This window comes from Nerophis ophidion, linkage group LG10, assembly GCF_033978795.1.
Source record: "Nerophis ophidion isolate RoL-2023_Sa linkage group LG10, RoL_Noph_v1.0, whole genome shotgun sequence".
NCBI classification, from domain to species: domain Eukaryota; kingdom Metazoa; phylum Chordata; class Actinopteri; order Syngnathiformes; family Syngnathidae; genus Nerophis; species Nerophis ophidion.
This window is the reverse complement of record NC_084620.1, coordinates 58,308,308-58,330,942: the sequence shown is the minus strand read 5'-3', so window position 1 is coordinate 58,330,942 and position 22,635 is coordinate 58,308,308. Positions and strand designations below refer to the sequence as shown.

General features: G+C 43.7%; 1 protein-coding gene across 2 annotated transcripts in view; it reads right to left on the bottom strand.

The window, feature by feature from the left end:
- Positions 1–22,635, bottom strand: part of ano2b (anoctamin 2b) — a 176,693-nt gene that overhangs the window by 128,805 nt on the left and 25,253 nt on the right. For both annotated transcript variants that reach the window (XM_061914224.1, XM_061914225.1), the window contains exon 3: positions 1,789–2,133. In XM_061914224.1, coding sequence (XP_061770208.1) covers positions 1,789–2,133 — 345 coding nt within the window. The remainder of the gene's footprint in view (positions 1–1,788; positions 2,134–22,635) is intronic.

Here is a 22,635-nt window from a genome sequence, read left to right as displayed (position 1 = left end):
GTTTTGGAAATGACATGAATGTTTGTGCCACTATTTAAAGGCCTACTGAAAGCCACTACTAGCGACCACGCAGTCTGATAGTTTATATATCAATGATGAAATATTAACATTGCAACACATGCCAATACGGCCAGTTTAGTTTACTAAATTGCAATTTTAAATTTCCCGCGGAGTTTCTTGTTGAAAACGTCGCGGAATGACGACGCGTGCGCGTGACGTCTCGGGTTGTAGCGGAAATATTAGCCCAGCACCAAAAGTCGTCTCTTTTCATCGTATAATTAGGCAGTAATTTGGAGATCTGTGTTGCTGAATCTTTTGTAATTTGTCCACGAATCTTTCATCCTCGCTCAAATTAATGGGGAAATCGTCTCTTTCTCGGTCCGAATCGCTCTAGCTGCTGGTGGCCATGATTGTAAACAATGTTCAGATGTGAGGAGCTCCACAACCTGCGATGTCACGCGCACATCGTCTGCTACTTCCGGTAAAGGCAAGGCTTTTTTATTAGCCACCAAAAGTTGCGACCTTATTCGTCAATGTTCTCTACTAAATCCTTTCAGCAAAAATATGGCAATATGGCGAAATGATGAAGTATGACACATAGAATGGAGCTGCTATCCCCGTTTAAATAAGAACATCTCATTTCAGTAGGCCTTTAATAACTGTTTCATAAATACACTTTTAGTTGTGATTTCCCTCTCTGCATGTTTGAATGTAGACACATAAATTCATCATACTGCTGTGATTATACGCATCAAGTGTTCATTCAAGGACAAGGCAAAATATCCAGATATATATGCTGTATCGTCACATGGCCAAAAAATATGGAGATATTAATAAAAGGCCTTAATCGCCCAGCCCTGATTCAAACTATTCTTACATTCATACTACATTCTGTCAGCATTTCAGTTCAATTTATTTTCAATTGCACTGAAGACATGCACTTGGGGATAGGCCCCTCCCACCTCCAAAGACATGCACCAGGGGATGGGCCCCTCCCACCTCCAAAGACATGCACCTGGGGATAGGCCCATCCCACCTCCAAAGACATGCACCTGGGGATAGGCCCCTCCCACCTCCAAAGACATGCACCTGGGGATAGGCCCCTCCCACCACCTGGGGATTTGCCCCTCCCACCTCCAAAGACATGCACTTGGGGATAGGCCCCTCCCACCTCCAAAGACATGCACCAGGGGATAGGCCCCTCCCACCTCCAAAGACATGAACCAGGGGATAGGCCCCTCCCACCTCCAAACACATGCACCTGGGGATAGGCCCCTCCCACCTCCAAACACATGCACCAGGGGATAGGCCCCTCCCACCTCCAAAGACATGCACCTGGGGATAGGCCCCTCCCACCTCCAAAGACATGCACCTGGGGATAGGCCCCGCCCACCTCCAAAGACACGCACCTGGGGATAGGTTGATTGGCAAGACTAAATGTGTGAATGGGAGTGTGAATGTTGTCTGTCTGTGTTGGCCCTGTGATGAGGTGGTGACTTGTCCAGTGTGTACCCAGCCTCCCACCCGAATGCAGCTGAGATAGGCTCCAGCGACCCCGAAAGGGACAAGCGGTAGGAAATGGCTGGATGGATGGAGCCTTTACGCGCAATAACTTCAGGAATCGCCTCATCTATTTAGCCATCGGGGATTAATAAAGTATTTCTGATTCTGTCATAAAGTCAGCTTGTAGTTCCACTCTACTTCTACTTGAATGATCATTTGCAGGCAAAAAGTCGAGTTGAAACAAAAGAAGTTTGTGTTCATCATCATCATCATCATCACACTCACCTCCCGGTCTCTCTCTATCTCCAGGCCGGCCTCCAGCAGGTTGGCCTCAAACTCCTGCCTGACCAGATGCATGTCGTGGTCGGCAGGCTCCGCCCCCTCGCTGTCCAGCTCCGTGAACAACTCGCCGATGCTCACGGACTCCCTGTTTCCTTTGCCTTCCGACGGCGGGAAGTTGCCGTTGGAGACGACGGACAGCCGGTCGTGGGAAACGGAGGTGCTGGCGGGGGAACGCTGGGAGACGTGTCTCCGCTGATGGAACACCAGAACGTAGTCCACTTTGCGGCGACCGTCGGCGAAGTGGAGGCCCTCGCCGCCGTCTTTGGGGCTCCATGCCGGACTCACCACCTGGAGTTTGATTGGTTGAAACTTGTATTAGTACATTGCACAGTACAGTACATATTCCCTTAAATTGAGCACTAAATGCTAACACCCCAATAAGTATTTCAACTTGTTCAATTCATGGTACAAATACATCCTATCAGCATAATACAGGTGCATGTCTTCAATGAATGGAAATTGAACTGCAATGAGGACGACGACAATAGACACTAATTCAGGGATGTCCAAAGTGCGGCCTGGGGAGCCATTTGTGGCCCGCAACTAATCGTTTACCCGCCCGCCACACATTCTGGAAATGCTATTGCAAAAATAAATTAAAGCTGCAAGCAGCGTTGGTCGGGTCCGCCTTTGGCTGCTGCCCCCGAGACCCACGGCCGGATAAGCGTTAGAAGACGCCTTGGAGCCACTATTTTGACAATCTAATGAATGCAGTTGTTGCATTGAAGTGAAAATATCAAACTTCTTGTTGATTTTTGCTTAAGTATGTTAATTATTCAAATGTAGGTCTAAGTGAGACCTACATAGTGATTTTTGTTTAATGTCTCTCTGACATTCCTACCGGAAGTTACAAGCAGTTTTGTCTGTGTTTTCTTCCTAGGAGCAGTTTGTCCGTGTTGTATTCCTAGGGGGGCTCTTGGTAAAGATGGAACATTTGGCAAAAATACCGGACAATTCTGCAAATTTCATGGCTGGCTTACAGCGTGGTCACTCCGGGATCACTTACGACCGCCAGACAATTCTGGATGTGGATAGATCGGGCAGTTTTGGACTGAATGGCACGTGCTTGCTAGATCGGCTAGCTAGCATGGGAATACTTTGCCGGCTACATCCAGCGGCCTGTGAAGCAGCGGAGTATATGTGTTGTCTGTCTATTTATGAATAATGCAGACCAGGAGTGTTGGCTGAGTTTTTAACGTTTGCTTTCAGAGCGTGCATATCACAAAATACAAGATGCCGTCATGGCGACACAACCTATACCGGGCTACCGCGCATGCTCGTCACTCCTGTTGCATGCTGGGTAGGGTAGTTATTTTATTCCCTGGTTCATAACATCACAATATAGTACCATGTATATGATGCCTTCAGTTTATCAAAGCACCAAGCAAACAATCGGAAAATTCCCATCATATCAATTCCTAGATATGGTCATAATTATTTTAAGTGCACCACGCAGAATAAACACAACATTATTAATATTGCTACTACGGATAATTTGATCAAAAATTCCCTAAAACAGCCCACTACCTATAATATAGGTTTTTTAAACATAAGATCCCTGATAAAAAAAAATGTTTCTGCTGTTACCTCAGAAATTGCCTGTTCAGATGTTATGATTGTGGCTCAGAGATTTGTATGTAGATTATATTTATTTTCCATAACAAACAGGATAACTTAAATACCCTGGCAGTGGTAGTAATAAACTTAAATGTTTATATTTACATTTTTTGAGTTAATTTTCATAAAATATGCTATTTAACTGCTACTGTTTAACAAGGACTGATTTAAATTGTGTTTGCACAACGAATGTTTTGGCGCTTTTGTTCATGTGGGAGAATATTCCAATAAAGGTGCACTACACACTACTTTTGAATTCATTATTGGGCTTTGCGTATACAATGCAGTTAATCGCGATTAATCGGAGAAATAGTGCGATTAACTTCGATTAAAATTTTTAATCCTTGCCCAGCCCTAGTTTATAGACGTTTAGAAAAGTTTCAATCAATCAATCAGTTCCCAACGTCTGGCGCATGCTGGCACGTGTTCGACGCGGTGACCCCACCGGGGACAAAAATGGCAAAAGAAAAAGAGCCTGCAGGCACGCACACACTGCGGTGTTGACTCTAAACTCTGACATATTTCAGGTGAGGACTGTACTGCATGGAAGTAGTCGGCCATGTTGTTTACTGCCAGCCACCTTGATATATGACCACTCTTTGCTCTCCTGCACTTCAGCTAATTGACGGACTTGCACTGTGCCAACCTTGACTTGGTTCCTTCATTTTTGTGACTGTCCTCATACGGCCCGCTCTCAGCAGTCTACATTGTCTCAATATACACTTCATTGTCTAATCGTGACTCAGTGTACACTTCATTGTCTCATTGTCACAAATAATGAATGAACCCACGCATCACAACAGTAATACGATAGACTTAGTGCTTGTCAGGAATATCACCGTTTCCAAAGTTAAAGTTCTCCCGTATACTAAAATAATGTCCGATCATTACCTTATAAAATTCGAGTTTCAGACTCATGTTCGGCGAGCTAATAATAACTACGGATGCACCGATTAATCGGTAACCGAATATGGCAAAAAAACCCACATTCGGCCTTCGGTGGAATGAGTTAAAAACAAGGCCGAATAGTGGCGTGTGACGCAATTTTTGATGCGGTGACGCAATCAACCAACGTGCAGTGACGCGGTGACGTTGGGATACCTGTATAAGTGTATGAGGTTACAAGCACACACTTATTGAGATTTAGTGGGGCCTCTGTTTACATTATTAGCCTGTTGTGTAGGCTACCTGTATAAGTGTATGAGGTTACAAGCACACACTTAATTGAGATTTACTTGAGCCTTCTGTTTACATTATTAGCCTGTTGTGTAGGCTACCTGTATAAGTGTATGAGGTTACAAGCACACACTTATTGAGATTTAGAGGGGCCTCTATTTACATTATTAGCCTGTTGTGTAGGCTACCTGTATAAGTGTATGAGGTTACAAGCACACACTTAATTGAGATTTACTTGAGCCTTCTGTTTACATTATTAGCATATCTACTGTGGCTAAGCAGACTGTTAGAAAAATTGTGTAAATTGTATGTGAATTATCAAAAAAACTTTCGGATCTCTTTTATTTAAAACTCATCTGTATACTCTAGCCTTTAAATAGACCTCCTTTTTAGACCAGTTGATCTGCCGCTTCTTTTCTTTCTCCTATGTCCCCCCCTCCCTTGTGGAGGGGGTACGGTCCGATGACCATGGATGAAGTACTGGCTGTCCAGAGTCGAGACCCAGGATGGACCGCTCGTCGGGACCCAGGATGGACCGCTCGCCTGTATCGGTTGGGGACATCTCTACGCTGCTGATCCGCCTCCGCTTGAGATGGTTTCCTGTGGACGGGACTCTGGCTGCTGTCTTGGATCCGCTTGAACTGAACTCTCGCGGCTGTGTTGGAGCCACTATGGATTGAACTTTCACAGTATCATGTTAGACCCGCTCGACATCCATTGCTTTCGGTCCCCTAGAGGGGGGGGGGGGTTGCCCGCATCTGAGGTCCTCTCCAAGGTTTCTCATAGTCAGCATTGTCACTGGCGTCCCACTGGATGTGAATTCTCCCTGCCCACTGGGTGTGAGTTTTCCTTGCCCTTTTGTGGGTTCTTCCGAGGATGTTGTAGTCGTAATGATTTGTGCAGTCCTTTGAGACATTTGTGATTTGGGGCTATATAAATAAACATTGATTGATTGATTGATTTAATTTAGTAGTTGAGAGCTGTCCTTCTTCAACCAAGAAAGGTCTTGGGGTATTCCCCCGTGTACGTTGGAATGCGACGAGAGGGGTTTTATTTTGTCCTGAAAGACCTGCCGAAGCCGAGACCAGGAGGAGCTTGGGCCCGAGGCATCGTCCTCCTTTTGTCTTCAATGTGACCGAAAACAATGACTGTTTATGTACTCCCCATTCCTGTTTTGCCGAAGCTGAAACCAGGACGAGCCCAAGCCCGAGGCATCGTCCTCCTTTTGTCTTCAATGTGACCGATAACAATGACTGTTTATATACTCCCCATTCCTGTTTTGCCGAAGCTGAAACCAGGACGAGCCCAAGCCCGAGGCATCGTCTTCTTTTGTCTTCAATGTGACCGATAACAATGACTGTTTATATACTCCCCATTCCTTTTTTGCCGAAGCTGAAACCAGGACGAGCCCAAGCCCGAGGCATCGTCTTCTTTTGTCTTCAATGTGACCGATACTAATGACTGTTTATATACTCCCCATTCCTGTTTTGCCGAAGCTGAAACCAGGACGAGCCCAAGCCCGAGGCATCATATTCTTTTGTCTTCAATGTGACCGATAGCAATGACAGTTTATACATTCCACATTCCTATTTTGCTGAGACCAGGACGAGCCCGGACCCGAGGCATCGTCCTTCTTTTGTCTTCAATGTGACCGAAAACAATGACTGTTTATATACTCCCCATTCCTGTTTTGCCGAAGCTGAAACCAGGACGAGCCCAAGCCCGAGGCATCGTCTTCTTTTGTCTTCAATGTGACCGATAACAATGACTGTTTATATAATCCCCATTCCTATTTTGCTGAAACCAGGACGAGACGGGACCCGAGGCATCGTCCTTCTTTTGTCTTCAATGTGACCGATAACAATGACTGTTTATATATTCCCAATTCCTGTTTTGCCGAAGCTGAAACCAGGACGAGCCCAAGCCCGAGGCATCGTCTTATTTTGTCTTCAATGTGACCGATAACAATGACTGTTTATATATTCCCAATTCCTATTTTGCTGAGACCAGGACGAGCCCGGACCCGAGGCATCGTCCTCTTTTGTTTTCAATGTGACCGAAAACAGTGGCTGTGTGTATGCTCGCCATTCCTGTTTTGACATGTGTTGTTGCGTAAACATTGAATACCTAAATAAAAGAGGAGACGAAAACCTTTTCGCCAGAACTTGGTGCAGGAACTGTGCAAGGTGTACAGAGGCCATGTCTCTCCTCAGATCTGAGTCCAAATTTAACTGTATGCTCCCCATTCCTGTTTTGACATGTGTTGTTGCGTAAACATTGAATACCTAAATAAAAGAGGAGAGGAAAACCTTTTCGCCAGAACTTGGTGCAGGAACTGCGCAAGGTGTTCAGAGGCCATGTCTCTCCTCAGATCTGAGTCCAAATTTAACTCTGTCTCTGTTTGATTCTTTGCCTTTTTGTCTTGTTTAATAGATGTCAACAGTGTTTGAACCTGACACAGACTTTTGCCAAAAGGACAATAATTCATTTGTTGTGGGTTTATCCACTTTAATGCACTTAATTTTTTTTTTTTGAAATAAAGGGAAGGTGAGACATGTTTGTGCTTTTTTTGAAAAGCAAAGGCTACTGGAATATTAAAAAAATGTCAATATTCAATAAACAATTACTTTATTTGAAAAACATGTGTAAATATTTATTCTAGGCTATTTATGCAATATTTAAAAAATTGTGAAAAACTGCATTCATTATTCGGTATTTGGTATTCGGCCTTTGGCCAAGCGTTTACATTTTATTCGGCTTCGGCCACAAATTTTCATTTCGGTGCATCCCTAATAATAACTGCTATAGCGTCTGCAACATTAATACGGCCACAACGACAACTCTTGCTGACCTACAACCCTCGGTAATGGTTCAATTCCCAAAGTATGTGGGCTCTATTGATAACCTCACTAACAACTTTAACCACGCCCTGAGAGAAACCATTGATAACATAGCACCGCTAAAGTTAAAAAAGGCTCCAAAAACGCTTACGTCGTGGTTTACAGAAGAAACTAGAGCTCAGACCATATATTTTTTTAACCGATTTCCGAACTCTAAATGGGTGAATTTTGGCAAATTAAAGGCCTTTCTATTTATCGGTCTTGTAGCGATGACGTCGGAACGTGACGTCACCGAGGTAACACACCCGCCATTTTCATTTTCACATTACAAACACCGGGTCTCAGCTCTGTTATTTTCCGTTTTTTCGACTATTTTTTGGAACCTTGGAGACATCGTGTCTTGTGGGTGTGTTGTCGGAGGTTGTAACAACACTAACAGGGAGGGATTCAAGTTGCACCACTGGTAGCATCGCCGATAAAATGTGGAGACACTTTGGCACATTCAACGGGGGTCTGGCGGCAGACACTTTGGTACATTCAACGGGGGTCTGGCGGCAGACACTTTGGCATCTTCGGGCCGGTGGTGCAACTTGAATCCCTCCCTGTTAGTGTTGTTACACCCTCCGACAACACACCGTCAAGGCATGATGTCGCCAAAATTCCCAAAAATAGTCGGAAAAAACGGAAAATAACAGAGCTGAGACCCAATGTTTACAATGTGTTGAAAATGAAAATGGCGGCTGTGTTACCTTGGCGACGTCACATTCTGACGTCATCGCTTCCAGCGCGATAAACAGAAAGGCGTTTAATTCGCCAAAATTCACCCATTTAGAGTTCGGGAAATCGGTTAAAAAAATATATGGTCTTTTTACTGCACCATCAAGGTATATATTGACGCTTACATGGGTCTGGTGATAATGTTCCCCTTTAAAAGACCTAGCCTCGATCCTGACCTCATGGTAAACTACCGACCGGTGTCTCACCTTCCCTTTATTTCCAAAATCCTCGAAAAAAATTGTTGCGGAGCAGCTAAATGAACACTTAACGTCTAACAATCTATGTGAAACCTTTCAATCCGGTTTCAGGGCAAAACACTCCACGGAGACAGCCCTCGCAAAAATGACTAATGATCTATTGCTAACGATGGACTCTGATGCGTCATCTATGTTGCTGCTCCTCCATCTTAGTGCTGCTTTCGATACCGTCCGTCATAATATTTTATTAGAATGTATCAAAACACGAATTGGTATGTCAGACTTAGCCCTGTCTTGGTTTAACTCTTATCTTACTGATAGGATGCAGTGCGTCTCCCATAAAAATGTGACCTCGGTCTATGTTAAGGTAACGTGTGGAGTTCCCCAGGGTTCAGTCCTGCACTCTTCAGCATTTAAATGCTGCCGCTAGGTGACATCATACGCGAATACGGTATTAGCTTTCACTGTTATGCTGATGACACCCAACTCTACATGCCCCTAAAGCTGACCAACACGCCGGACTGTAGTCAGCTGGAGGCGTGTCTTAATGAAATTAAACAATGGATGTCCGCTAACTTTTTGCAACTCAACGCCCAAAAAACGGAAATGCTGATTATCGGTCCTGCTAGACACCGACCTCTATTTAAATAATACAACTTTAACATTTGACAACCAAACAATTAAACAAGGTGACTCTGTAAAGAATCTGGGTATTATCTTCCACCCAACTCTCTCCTTTGAGTCACACATTAAAAGCGTTACTAAAACGTCCGTCTTTCATCCTCCTAATATCGCTAAAATTCGCTCCATTTTGTCCACTAAAGACGCTGAGATCATTATCCATGCGTTTGTTACGCCTCGTCTCGATTACTGTAACGTATTATTCTCAGGTCTCCCCATGTCTAGCATTAAAAGATTACAGTTAGTACAAAATGCGGCTGCTAGAACAAGAAAGTTTGATCATATGTCTCAATATAGACTTCATTGTCTCATCATGTCTTTATACTTGCTTTGAAACGAGAAGACAAGTCGATATTTAAGATACGGGTGTGCCGACCCCACATTGATATCGGTTTGCTATGTGCAAAAAAAAACAACACCTCCATAATCTGGGATTACATTGTGTTGCTTGTCACATTCAGGATGGAAATTCGGATTTTTTTTTGCAATTTTAATTTCGAGAGCACCACACAAGTTTTATTTGCTGATGCGGGTTTATTGTTTTTTTAAATTTGCCAGAAAATAACCCGTTTTTTAACACTGTTGATGTGCTTCACCACGGTGTGTAGGGAAAATTGCTTAGCTATTCCTCGTCCTCCAGTGATAACACTACTTGTAAGAAACCTACTTTATTTGTCGCCATGGAGACCAGGATTAGCGATTTAGAAGCGGCTAAAACACTGCGGATGGATGTTAGCCGCACGTCTTTATCTTGACTTTTTACAGCAAAATGCGTCCATTCTCCCCTTTTCTGTCTACACAGTCTGCTTGGAAGTACTCTGTGTGTGTGCGCTGCCATACATGCTCCTCCGCTCCTAAAACCAGCAAAGTCATAATGTGAAGATGCGCCACCACTCCTGTTTAAAAAAAAAAAGGGGGGGGGGGGTACTTTTTTAGAGGTGGTATAGTACTGAATATGTTTCATTAGTATGGTGGTACTGTACTAGGGAAAGTACACTGCATCACCCCTTTGATGATATTATAGCAAGGAGTACATGATGTAGTATTATGTAACCATTTCAATGAACATCAGCGGCTACACACACACACACACACACACACACACGCACACACACGCACACACACACACACACAGAGAGAGAGAGAGAGAGAGAAGTGGCTGTTTGGCAGCTTCTGCACAGAGTGGGCAGTCTCCTCACCTCTGGCCAATACAGTCTTTATTTAGACAGATAGTTGAGAGGGAGACAACACTGAGGACTGATGGGACATTTTACATCATCTCCATTGTCAACACCAGCTACTGTACCTACTGTACATGTCATAATATATACTGTACATGTCATAATATATACTGTACATGTCATAATATATACTGTACATGTCATAATATATACTGTACATGTCATAATATATACTGTACATGTCATAATATATACTGTACATGTTATATTATATAGTGACTGTATAACTGCTGTAAACTCGCCGCCATCTTGTCGACAAAATGACTCATTCAGGTTAATGACCATGAATTGTACTTTGAGGAGTACACACCATCCAATACAAGCTACCTTGGTGCAAATAAACCAACACAAGTCAACACACACGGTCACACACAACACAACAAAAAGTCAACACACATGGTCACACACAACAGAACAAGTCACACAGATGTCACACACAACAGAACAAAAAGTCAACACACATGGTCACACACAACACAACAAGTCACACACAACGGAACAAAAAGTCAACACACAACAGAACAAAAAGTCAACACACATGGTCACACACAACAGAACAAGTCACACAGATGTCACACACAACAGAACAAAAAGTCAACACACATGGTCACACACAACACAACAAGTCACACACAACGGAACAAAAAGTCAACACACAACAGAACAAAAAGTCAACACACATGGTCACACACAACAGAACAAAAAGTCAACACACAACAGAACAAAAAGTCAACACACATGGTCACACACAACACAACAAGTCACACACATGTCACACACAACAGAACAAAAAGTCAACACACATGGTCACACACAACAGAACAAGTCACACAGATGTCACACACAACAGAACAAAAAGTCAACACACATGGTCACACACAACACAACAAGTCACACACAACGGAACAAAAAGTCAACACACAACAGAACAAAAAGTCAACACACATGGTCACACACAACAGAACAAAAAGTCAACACACAACAGAACAAAAAGTCAACACACATGGTCACACACAACACAACAAGTCACACACATGTCACACACAACAGAACAAAAAGTCAACACACATGGTCACACACAACAGAACAAGTCACACAGATGTCACACACAACAGAACAAAAAGTCAACACACATGGTCACACACAACACAACAAGTCACACACAACGGAACAAAAAGTCAACACACAACAGAACAAAAAGTCAACACACATGGTCACACACAACAGAACAAAAAGTCAACACACAACAGAAAAAAAAGTCAACACACATGGTCACACACAACACAACAAGTCACACACATGTCACACACAACAGAACAAAAAGTCAACACACATGGTCACACACAACACAACAAGTCACACACATGTCACACACAACAGAACAAAAAGTCAACACACATGGTCACACACAACAGAACAAAAAGTCAACACACATGGTCACACACAACAGAACAAATAGTCAACACACATGGTCACACATCAGAACAAAAAGTCAACACACATGGTCACACACAACAGAACAAGAAGTCAACACACATGTCACACACAACAGAACAAAAAGTCAACACACATGGTCACACACAACACAACAAGTCACACACATGTCACACACAACAGAACAAAAAGTCAACACACATGGTCACACACAACAGAACAAGAAGTCAACAAACATGGTCACACACAACAGAACAAGTCAGAGATGTCACACACAACAGAACAAAAAGTCAACACACAAGTCACACACAGCAGAACAAAAAGTCAACACACATGTCACACACAACAGAACAAGTCACAGAGATGTCACACACAACAGGACAAAAAGTCAACACACATGGTCACACACAACAAGTCACACACATGTCACACACAACAGAACAAAAAGTCAACACACATGTCACACACAACAGAACAAAAAGTCAACACACATGGTGACACACAACACAAGTAAACACACTTGGTAACACATAACACAACACGTCAACACATGTCACACATAACAACACAACAAGTCAACACATGTCACACGTAACACAACAACACACGTGGTCTCACACAACACAAAAAGTCAACACACATCTGACACATTACACAACACAAAAAGTCAACACACATGTCACACATAACACAACACAAGAAGTCAACACACATGGTCACACATAACACAACACAACAAGTCAACACACATGGTTACACACAACAGAACAAAAAGTCAACACATATGGTCACACTACACAGGTTAACACACCTGGTCACACATAACAACACAGCAAGTTAACACAATCACACAACACAACAAGTCAACACACATGGTCACACACAACAGAACAAAAAGTCAACACATATGGTCACACTACACAGGTTAACACACCTGGTCACACATAACAACACAGGAAGTCAACACAATCACACAACACAACAAGTCATCACACATGGTCACACAACACAACAAATCAACACACATGGTCACACAGTACACAAAACAACAAGTCAACACACATGGTCACACATAACACAACACAACAAGTCAACACACATGGTCACACATTACACAACACAACAAGTCAACACACGTCACACATTACACAACACAACAAGTCAACACACGTCACACATTACACAACACAACAAGTCATCACACATGGTCACACATAACACAACAAGTTACACATGGTCACACATAACACAACACAACAAGACAACACACATGGTCACACATAACACAACACAACAAGTCAACACACATAGTCACACATAACACAACACAACAAGTCAACACACATGGTCACACAGTACACAACACAAGAAGTCAACACACATGGTCACACAGTACACAATACAACAAGTCAACACACATGTCACACATAACACAAGTCAACACACGTCACACATAACACAACACAACAGGTCAACACACATGTTCACACATAACACAACACAACTAGTCAACACACATGGTCACACAACACAACAAGTCAACACACATGTCACACATGACACAACACAACAAGTCAACACACATGTCACACATTACCGAACACAACAAGTCAACACACATGTCACACATAACACAACACAACAGGTCAACATGTCACACATAACACAACACAACAAATCAACACACATGGTCACACATAACACAACACAACAAGTCAACACACATGGTCACACCGTAAACAACACAACAAGTCATCACACATGGTCACACAGTACACAACACAAGTCAACACACGTCACACATAACACAACACAACAAGTCAACACACATGTCACACATAACACAACACAACACAACAAGTCAACACACATGGTCAAACAACACAACACAACAAGTCAATACACATGGTCACACATAACACACCACAAGTCAACACAACACAACAAGTCAACACACATGGTCACACATACCAAAATACAACAAGTCAACACACATGGTTACACATAATACAACACAACAAGTCAACACACATGGTCACATAACACAACACAACAAGTCAACACACATGGTCACACATAACACAACACAACAAGTCAACACACATACCACAATACATCAAGTCAACACACATGGTCACACATAACACAACACAATAAGTAAACACACATGGTCACATAACACAACAAGTCAACAAACATGGTCACACAACACAACGCAACACAAGTCAACACACATGGTCACACATAACACAACACAAGTCAACACACATGGTCACACATAACACAACACAACAAGTCAACACACATGGTCACACATAACACAACACAACAAGTCAACACACATGGTCACACATAACACAACACAAGTCAACACACATGGCCACACATAACACAACAAGGCAACATACATGGTCACACAACACAACACAAGTTAACACACATGGTCACACATAACACAACAAGTCAACAAACATGGTCACACAACACAACACAAGTCAACACACATGGTCACACACAACACGACACAACACAAGTCAACACACATGGCCACACATAACACAACAAGTCAACAAACATGGTCACACAACACAACACAAGTCAACACACATGGTCACACACAACACAACACAACACAAGTCAACACACATGGCCACACATAACACAACAAGTTAACACACAAGGTCATACATAACACAACAAGTCAACAAACATGGTCACACAACACAGCACAACACAAGTCACCACACATGGCCACACATAACACAACAAGTCAACAAACATGGTCACAAATAACACAACACAAGTCAACACACATGGTCACACATAACACAACACAAGTCAACACACATGGTCACACATAACACAACACAAGTCAACACACATGGTCACACATAACACAACACAAGTCAACACACATGGTCACACATAACACAACACAAGTTAACACACATGGTCACACAACACAACACAAGTCAACACACATGGTCACACATAACACAACACAAGTCAACACACATGGTCACACAACACAACACAACACACATGGTCACACATAACACAATACAACACAAGTCTACACACATGGTCACACATACCGTAACACAACCTGCTCACTCAACTTTGTGTTTGTTATAAAAACATCCAATCACAAGACATTATTCAAATTTACAGCCAATTACATCCCCTGCAATGCATGATGGGAAAACTGCAACACTCCCTTCACACTTATCCATGTTTGACACATTTTAGCTGCTTAATGTTTATAATCGATTACACAACTTTAAGGAGGTCGTCACAGAAGTAAACAAGGTACTCAAAGTATTACTTTTATTATTTAATTACATGAAATAATTAATTATATTTTCATTGTATTCACACACATATATAATATAATATTAGGTGGTGGTGTGTCTCTAAGGGGGAGGAGGGGGCGTGGTGGGTGTGTAAGGAACAGTGTAACTTGGCCTGTCTTCAACTCATCACTGGCTGGGGGGGCAACAGACTACAGACTGTGGTGAAGTAGGCCAGCTTCGTCGCGTGAAAAAGCCTACAATTTTTGTTTATGTTTTCCGCTCCGTATGCTAAATGGCAATATACTATATATACCTCCATATTTTTTCCCTAAAGTAAAAACAAAACACAAAACAGTCTTAGTTAACTGAGATACTAAGTATGTAATTATTTTGTCTTTGTAAGTCAATATTTACTAAGTCAAATGAATCCATCCATCCTTGTATCAACATGTGATAGCAGGGACCCTGCCAATCAAAACTAGGCTAGAATAGAATAGAATAAAAAGTACTTTGTTAATCCCTGGGGGAAATTCAGCACCACAGTTCGCTCACAATAGACAATAATAATAATAAATAATATATGACATATATTATATATAATACATGAAAATTATAAATATATTCTACATATATTCTACATTTAAGTGCAGTCAAGAAGGAACATATGCATTATAGAAGGAACATATATGCATGATATGTTACATTATTAATGATTCATATAACTATAGATTAGGGGTGGACAACAAGTGTGTAGGACACAACAAGTGTGTAGGGGTGGACAACAAGTGTGTAGGGGTGGACAACAAGTGTGTAGGACCCAACAAGTGTGTAGGACACAACAAGTGTGTAGGGGTGGACAACAAGTGTGTAGGGGTGGACAACAAGTGTGTAGGACACAACAAGTGTGTAGGGGTGGACAAAAAGTGTGTAGGACACAACAAGTGTGTAGGACACAACAACTTGTTGTCCACCCCTACACACTTTTTGTGTCCTACACACTTGTTGGGTCCTACACACTTGTTGCACACCCCTACAAACTTGTTGTCCAACCCTACACACTTGTTGTGTCCTACACACTTGTTGTCCACCCCTACACACTTGTTGTGTCCTACACACTTGTTGTGTCCTACACACTTGTTGTCCACCCCTACACACTTGTTGTGTCCTACACACTTGTTGGGTCCTACACACTTGTTGTCCACCCCTACACACTTGTTGTGTCCTACACACTTGTTGTGTCCTACACACTTGTTGTCCACCCCTACACACTTGTTGGGTCCTACACACTTGTTGCACACCCCTACAAACTTGTTGTCCAACCCTACACACTTGTTGTGTCCTACACACTTGTTGTCCACCCCTACACACTTGTTGTGTCCTACACACTTGTTGTCCAACCCTACACACTTGTTGTGTCCTACACACTTGTTGTCCACCCCTACACACTTGTTGTGTCCTACACACTTGTTGCGTCCTACACACTTGTTGTGTCCTACACACTTGTTGTCCACCCCTACACACTTGTTGTGTCCTACACACTTGTTGTGTCCTACACACTTGTTGTCCACCCCTACACACTTGTTGTGTCCTACACACCTGTTGTGTCCTACACACTTGTTGTCCACCCCTACACACTTGTGTGTCCTACACACCTGTTGTGTCCTACACACTTGTTGTCCACCCTTACACACTTGTTGTGTCCTACACACCTGTTGTGTCCTACACACTTGTTGTCCACCCCTACACACTTGTTGTGTCCTACACACTTGTTGTGTCCTACACACCTGTTGTGTCCTACACACCTGTTGTGTCCTACACACCTGTTGTGTCCTACACACTTGTTGTCCACCCCTACACACTTGTTGTGTCCTACACACTTGTTGTGTCCTACACACCTGTTGTGTCCTACACACTTGTTGTGTCCTACACACCTGTTGTGTCCTACACACTTGTTGTCCACCCCTACACACTAGTTGTGTCCTACACACCTGTTGTGTCCTACACACTTGTTGTCCACCCCTACACACTTGTGTCCTACACACTTGTTGTCCACCCCTACACACTTGTTGTGTCCTACACACCTGTTGTGTCCTACACACTTGTTGTCCACCCCTACACACTTGTTGTGTCCTACACACTTGTTGTCCACCCCTACACACTTGTTGTGTCCTACACACTTGTTGTCCACCCCTACACACTCGTTGTGTCCTACACACTTGTTGGGTCCTGCACACTTGTTGTCCACCCCTACAGACTTGTTGTGTCCTACACACTTGTGGTCCACCCCTACACACTTGTTGTGTCCTACACACTTGTTGTGTCCTACACACTTGTTGTCCACCCCTACACACTTGTTGTGTCCTACACACTTGTTGTGTCCTACACACTTGTTGTCCACCCCTACACACTTGTTGTGTCCTACACACTTGTTGGGTCCTACACACTTGTTGCACACCCCTACACACTTGTTGTCCAACCCTACACACTTGTTGTGTCCTACACACTTGTTGTCCACCCCTACACACTTGTTGTGTCCTACACACTTGTTGTGTCCTACACACTTGTTGTCCACCCCTACACACTTGTTGTGTCCTACACACTTGTTGTCCACCCCTACACACTTGTTGTGTCCTACACACTTGTGGTCCACCCCTACACACTTGTTGTGTCCTACACACTTGTTGTGTCCTACACACTTGTGGTCCACCCCTACACACTTGTTGTGTCCTACACACTTGTTGTGTCCTACACACTTGTTGCACACCCCTACAAACTTGTTGTCCAACCCTACACACTTGTTGTGTCCTACACACTTGTTGTCCACCCCTACACACTTGTTGTGTCCTACACACTTGTTGTCCAACCCTACACACTTGTTGTGTCCTACACACTTGTTGTCCACCCCTACACACTTGTTGTGTCCTACACACTTGTTGCGTCCTACACACTTGTTGTGTCCTACACACTTGTTGTCCACCCCTACACACTTGTTGTGTCCTACACACTTGTTGTGTCCTACACACTTGTTGTCCACCCCTACACACTTGTTGTGTCCTACACACCTGTTGTGTCCTACACACTTGTTGTCCACCCCTACACACTTGTGTGTCCTACACACCTGTTGTGTCCTACACACTTGTTGTCCACCCTTACACACTTGTTGTGTCCTACACACCTGTTGTGTCCTACACACTTGTTGTCCACCCCTACACACTTGTTGTGTCCTACACACTTGTTGTGTCCTACACACCTGTTGTGTCCTACACACCTGTTGTGTCCTACACACCTGTTGTGTCCTACACACTTGTTGTCCACCCCTACACACTTGTTGTGTCCTACACACTTGTTGTGTCCTACACACCTGTTGTGTCCTACACACTTGTTGTGTCCTACACACCTGTTGTGTCCTACACACTTGTTGTCCACCCCTACACACTAGTTGTGTCCTACACACCTGTTGTGTCCTACACACTTGTTGTCCACCCCTACACACTTGTGTCCTACACACTTGTTGTCCACCCCTACACACTTGTTGTGTCCTACACACCTGTTGTGTCCTACACACTTGTTGTCCACCCCTACACACTTGTTGTGTCCTACACACTTGTTGTCCACCCCTACACACTTGTTGTGTCCTACACACTTGTTGTCCACCCCTACACACTCGTTGTGTCCTACACACTTGTTGGGTCCTGCACACTTGTTGTCCACCCCTACAGACTTGTTGTGTCCTACACACTTGTGGTCCACCCCTACACACTTGTTGTGTCCTACACACTTGTTGTGTCCTACACACTTGTTGTCCACCCCTACACACTTGTTGTGTCCTACACACTTGTTGTGTCCTACACACTTGTTGTCCACCCCTACACACTTGTTGTGTCCTACACACTTGTTGGGTCCTACACACTTGTTGCACACCCCTACACACTTGTTGTCCAACCCTACACACTTGTTGTGTCCTACACACTTGTTGTCCACCCCTACACACTTGTTGTGTCCTACACACTTGTTGTGTCCTACACACTTGTTGTCCACCCCTACACACTTGTTGTGTCCTACACACTTGTTGTCCACCCCTACACACTTGTTGTGTCCTACACACTTGTGGTCCACCCCTACACACTTGTTGTGTCCTACACACTTGTTGTGTCCTACACACTTGTGGTCCACCCCTACACACTTGTTGTGTCCTACACACTTGTTGTGTCCTACACACTTGTTGTCCACCCCTACACACTTGTTGTGTCCTACACACTTGTTGTGTCCTACACACTTGTTGTCCACCCCTACACACTTGTGTCCTACACACTTGTTGGGTCCTACACACTTGTTGCACACCCCTACACACTTGTTGTCCAACCCTACACACTTGTTGTGTCCTACACACTTGTTGTCCACCCCTACACACTTGTTGTGTCCTACACACTTGTTGTGTCCTACACACTTGTTGTCCACCCCTACACACTTGTTGTGTCCTACACACTTGTTGTCCACCCCTACACACTTGTTGTGTCCTACACACTTGTTGTCCACCCCTACACACTTGTTGTGTCCTACACTCTTGTTGGGTCCTACACACTTGTTGTCCACCCCTACAGACTTGTTGTGTCCTACACACTTGTGGTCCACCCCTACACACTTGTTGTGTCCTATACACTTGTTGTGTCCTACACACTTGTTGTCCACCCCTACACACTTGTTGTGTCCTACACACTTGTTGTGTCCTACACACTTGTTGTCCACCCCTACACACTTGTTGTGTCCTACACACTTGTTGGGTCCTACACACTTGTTGCACACCCCTACACACTTGTTGTCCAACCCTACACACTTGTTGTGTCCTACACACTTGTTGTCCACCCCTACACACTTGTTGTGTCCTACACACTTGTTGTGTCCTACACACTTGTTGTCCACCCCTACACACTTGTTGTGTCCTACACAATTGTTGTGTCCTACACACTTGTTGTCCAACCCTACACACTTGTTGTGTCCTACACACTTGTTGTCCACCCCTACACACTTGTTGTGTCCTACACACTTGTTGGGTCCTACACACTTGTTGTCCAACCCTACACACTTGTTGTGTCCTACACACTTGTTGTCCACCCCTACACACTTGTTGTGTCCTACACACTTGTTGTGTCCTACACACTTGTTGTCCACCCCTACACACTTGTTGTGTCCTACACACTTGTTGTGTCCTACACACCTGTTGTGTCCTACACACCTGTTGTGTCCTACACACTTGTTGTCCACCCCTACACACTTGTTGTGTCCTACACACCTGTTGTGTCCTACACACTTGTTGTCCACCCCTACACACTTGTTGTGTCCTACACACCTGTTGTGTCCTACACACTTGTTGTCCACCCCTACACACTTGTTGTGTCCTACACACTTGTTGTGTCCTACACACTTGTTGTGTCCTACACACTTGTTGTCCACCCCTACACACTTGTTGTGTCCTACACACTTGTTGTGTCCTACACACTTGTTGTCCACCCCTACACACTTGTTGTGTCCTACACACTTGTTGTGTCCTACACACTTGTTGTCCACCCCTACACACTTGTTGTGTCCTACACACTTGTTGTGTCCTACACACTTGTTGTCCACCCCTACACACTTGTTGTGTCCTACACACTTGTTGTGTCCTACACACTTGTTGTCCACCCCTACACACTTGTTGTGTCCTACACACTTGTTGTGTCCTACACACTTGTTGTGTCCTACACACTTGTTGTCCACCCCTAATCTATAGTTATATGAATCATTAATAATGTAACATATCATGCATATATGTTCCTTCTATAATGCAAATGTTCCTTTTTGACTGCACTTAAATGTAGAATATATGTAGAATATATTTATAATTTTCATGTATTATATTTAATATATGTCATATATTATTTATTATTATTATTGGGGTGGACGTCCACCCTTACACACTTGTTGTGCAGTCCTACACACGGTCGCCTTAACCACAAAGAGCCATGCCTAAACTAAAGTCTGAAAAAAATGTATAAATAAAATACAAACATATTTTTTGGGTGGGGCTTCTGTCCAGCTTCTCAGGTAAATCATACAGTAGATGTAGATTTACTTTACAAAAGAGAAGTGTGGGATACTTTTCTTGTTGCCTTATTTGAATTTGACTTTATTGAATGTATTTTTATCATCATTTGGTGCTAACCTAAAGTCTTAACAAGCTGCTACGCTTGTTCTGCCTCTGCCTCTGTCAGTAGTCTCAGCAGCACTCAGCATTGTCCCACCCACACAACCATCTGATTGGTTACACGCAGAGCGCTAACAGCCAATCAGCAGTGAGTATTCAGAGCGCATGTAACAGCCAATCAGCAGTGAGTATTCATAGCGCATGTAACAGCCAATCAGCAGTGAGTATTAAGAGCACATGGAGTCAGTGCTCACGGCAGAGACAGGCAGAGAGGAGAGACGGTGCGGGTTAACAGAAAGGTGTTTAGCAGGTGAGCATAATGCAGCGGACTCTCCCCAAACCATAATAAACACCTCTATGAGCTCAATGACGTTCTAGAAATATAAGCGGCAGCTCAGATTGCTTGCAGTCCTTGAGGTGAAGGCTAATTAGCTTTTAGCGTAACGTTGGCTCATTTTGCTTTATGTGCATGTGTGTTACGGACAGCAAAGCCCTGTCTGTCTGACAGAAAGACAAGCATTATTGACCTACACTTAACAACTAAGTTATTTCACTTGACCTTTTTCTGTGTTGAAGCAGGAAAAAAAGGACATTATGTTAAATGACGAGTATATACAATAATGTAAGTGCATCATAAAGCCTACATGAAGTCCATGGTGTTCAGGGATGAATAGTCTCTCCTATTGCTATTGTACTATTTTTTTCATCTATAGTAGGGGTGGACAACAAGTGAAGTAGGGGGTGGACAACAAGTGTGTAGGGGTGGACAACAAGTGTGTAGGGGTGGACAACAAGTGTGTAGGGGTGGAAAACAAGTGTGTAGGACCCAACAAGTGTGTAGGGGTGGACAACAAGTGTGTAGGACACAACAAGTGTGTAGGGGTGGAAAACAAGTGTGTAGGACCCAACAAGTGTGTAGGGGTGGACAACAAGTGTGTAGGGGTGGAAAACAAGTGTGTAGGACCCAACAAGTGTGTAGGGGTGGACAACAAGTGTGTAGGACACAACAAGTGTGTAGGGGTGGAAAACAAGTGTGTAGGACCCAACAAGTGTGTAGGGGTGGACAACAAGTGTGTAGGACACAACAAGTGTGGGGGTGGACAACAAGTGTGTAGGGGTGGACAACAAGTGTGTAGGACCCAACAAGTGTGAAGGGGTGGACAACAAGTGTGTAGGACCCAACAAGTGTGTAGGGGTGGACAACAAGTGTGTAGGACACAACAAGTGTGGGGGTGGACAACAAGTGTGTAGGACACAACAAGTGTGTAGGGGTGGACAACAAGTGTGTAAGACCCAACAAGTGTGTAGGGGTGGACAACAAGTGTGTAGGACACAACAAGTGTGGGGGTGGAC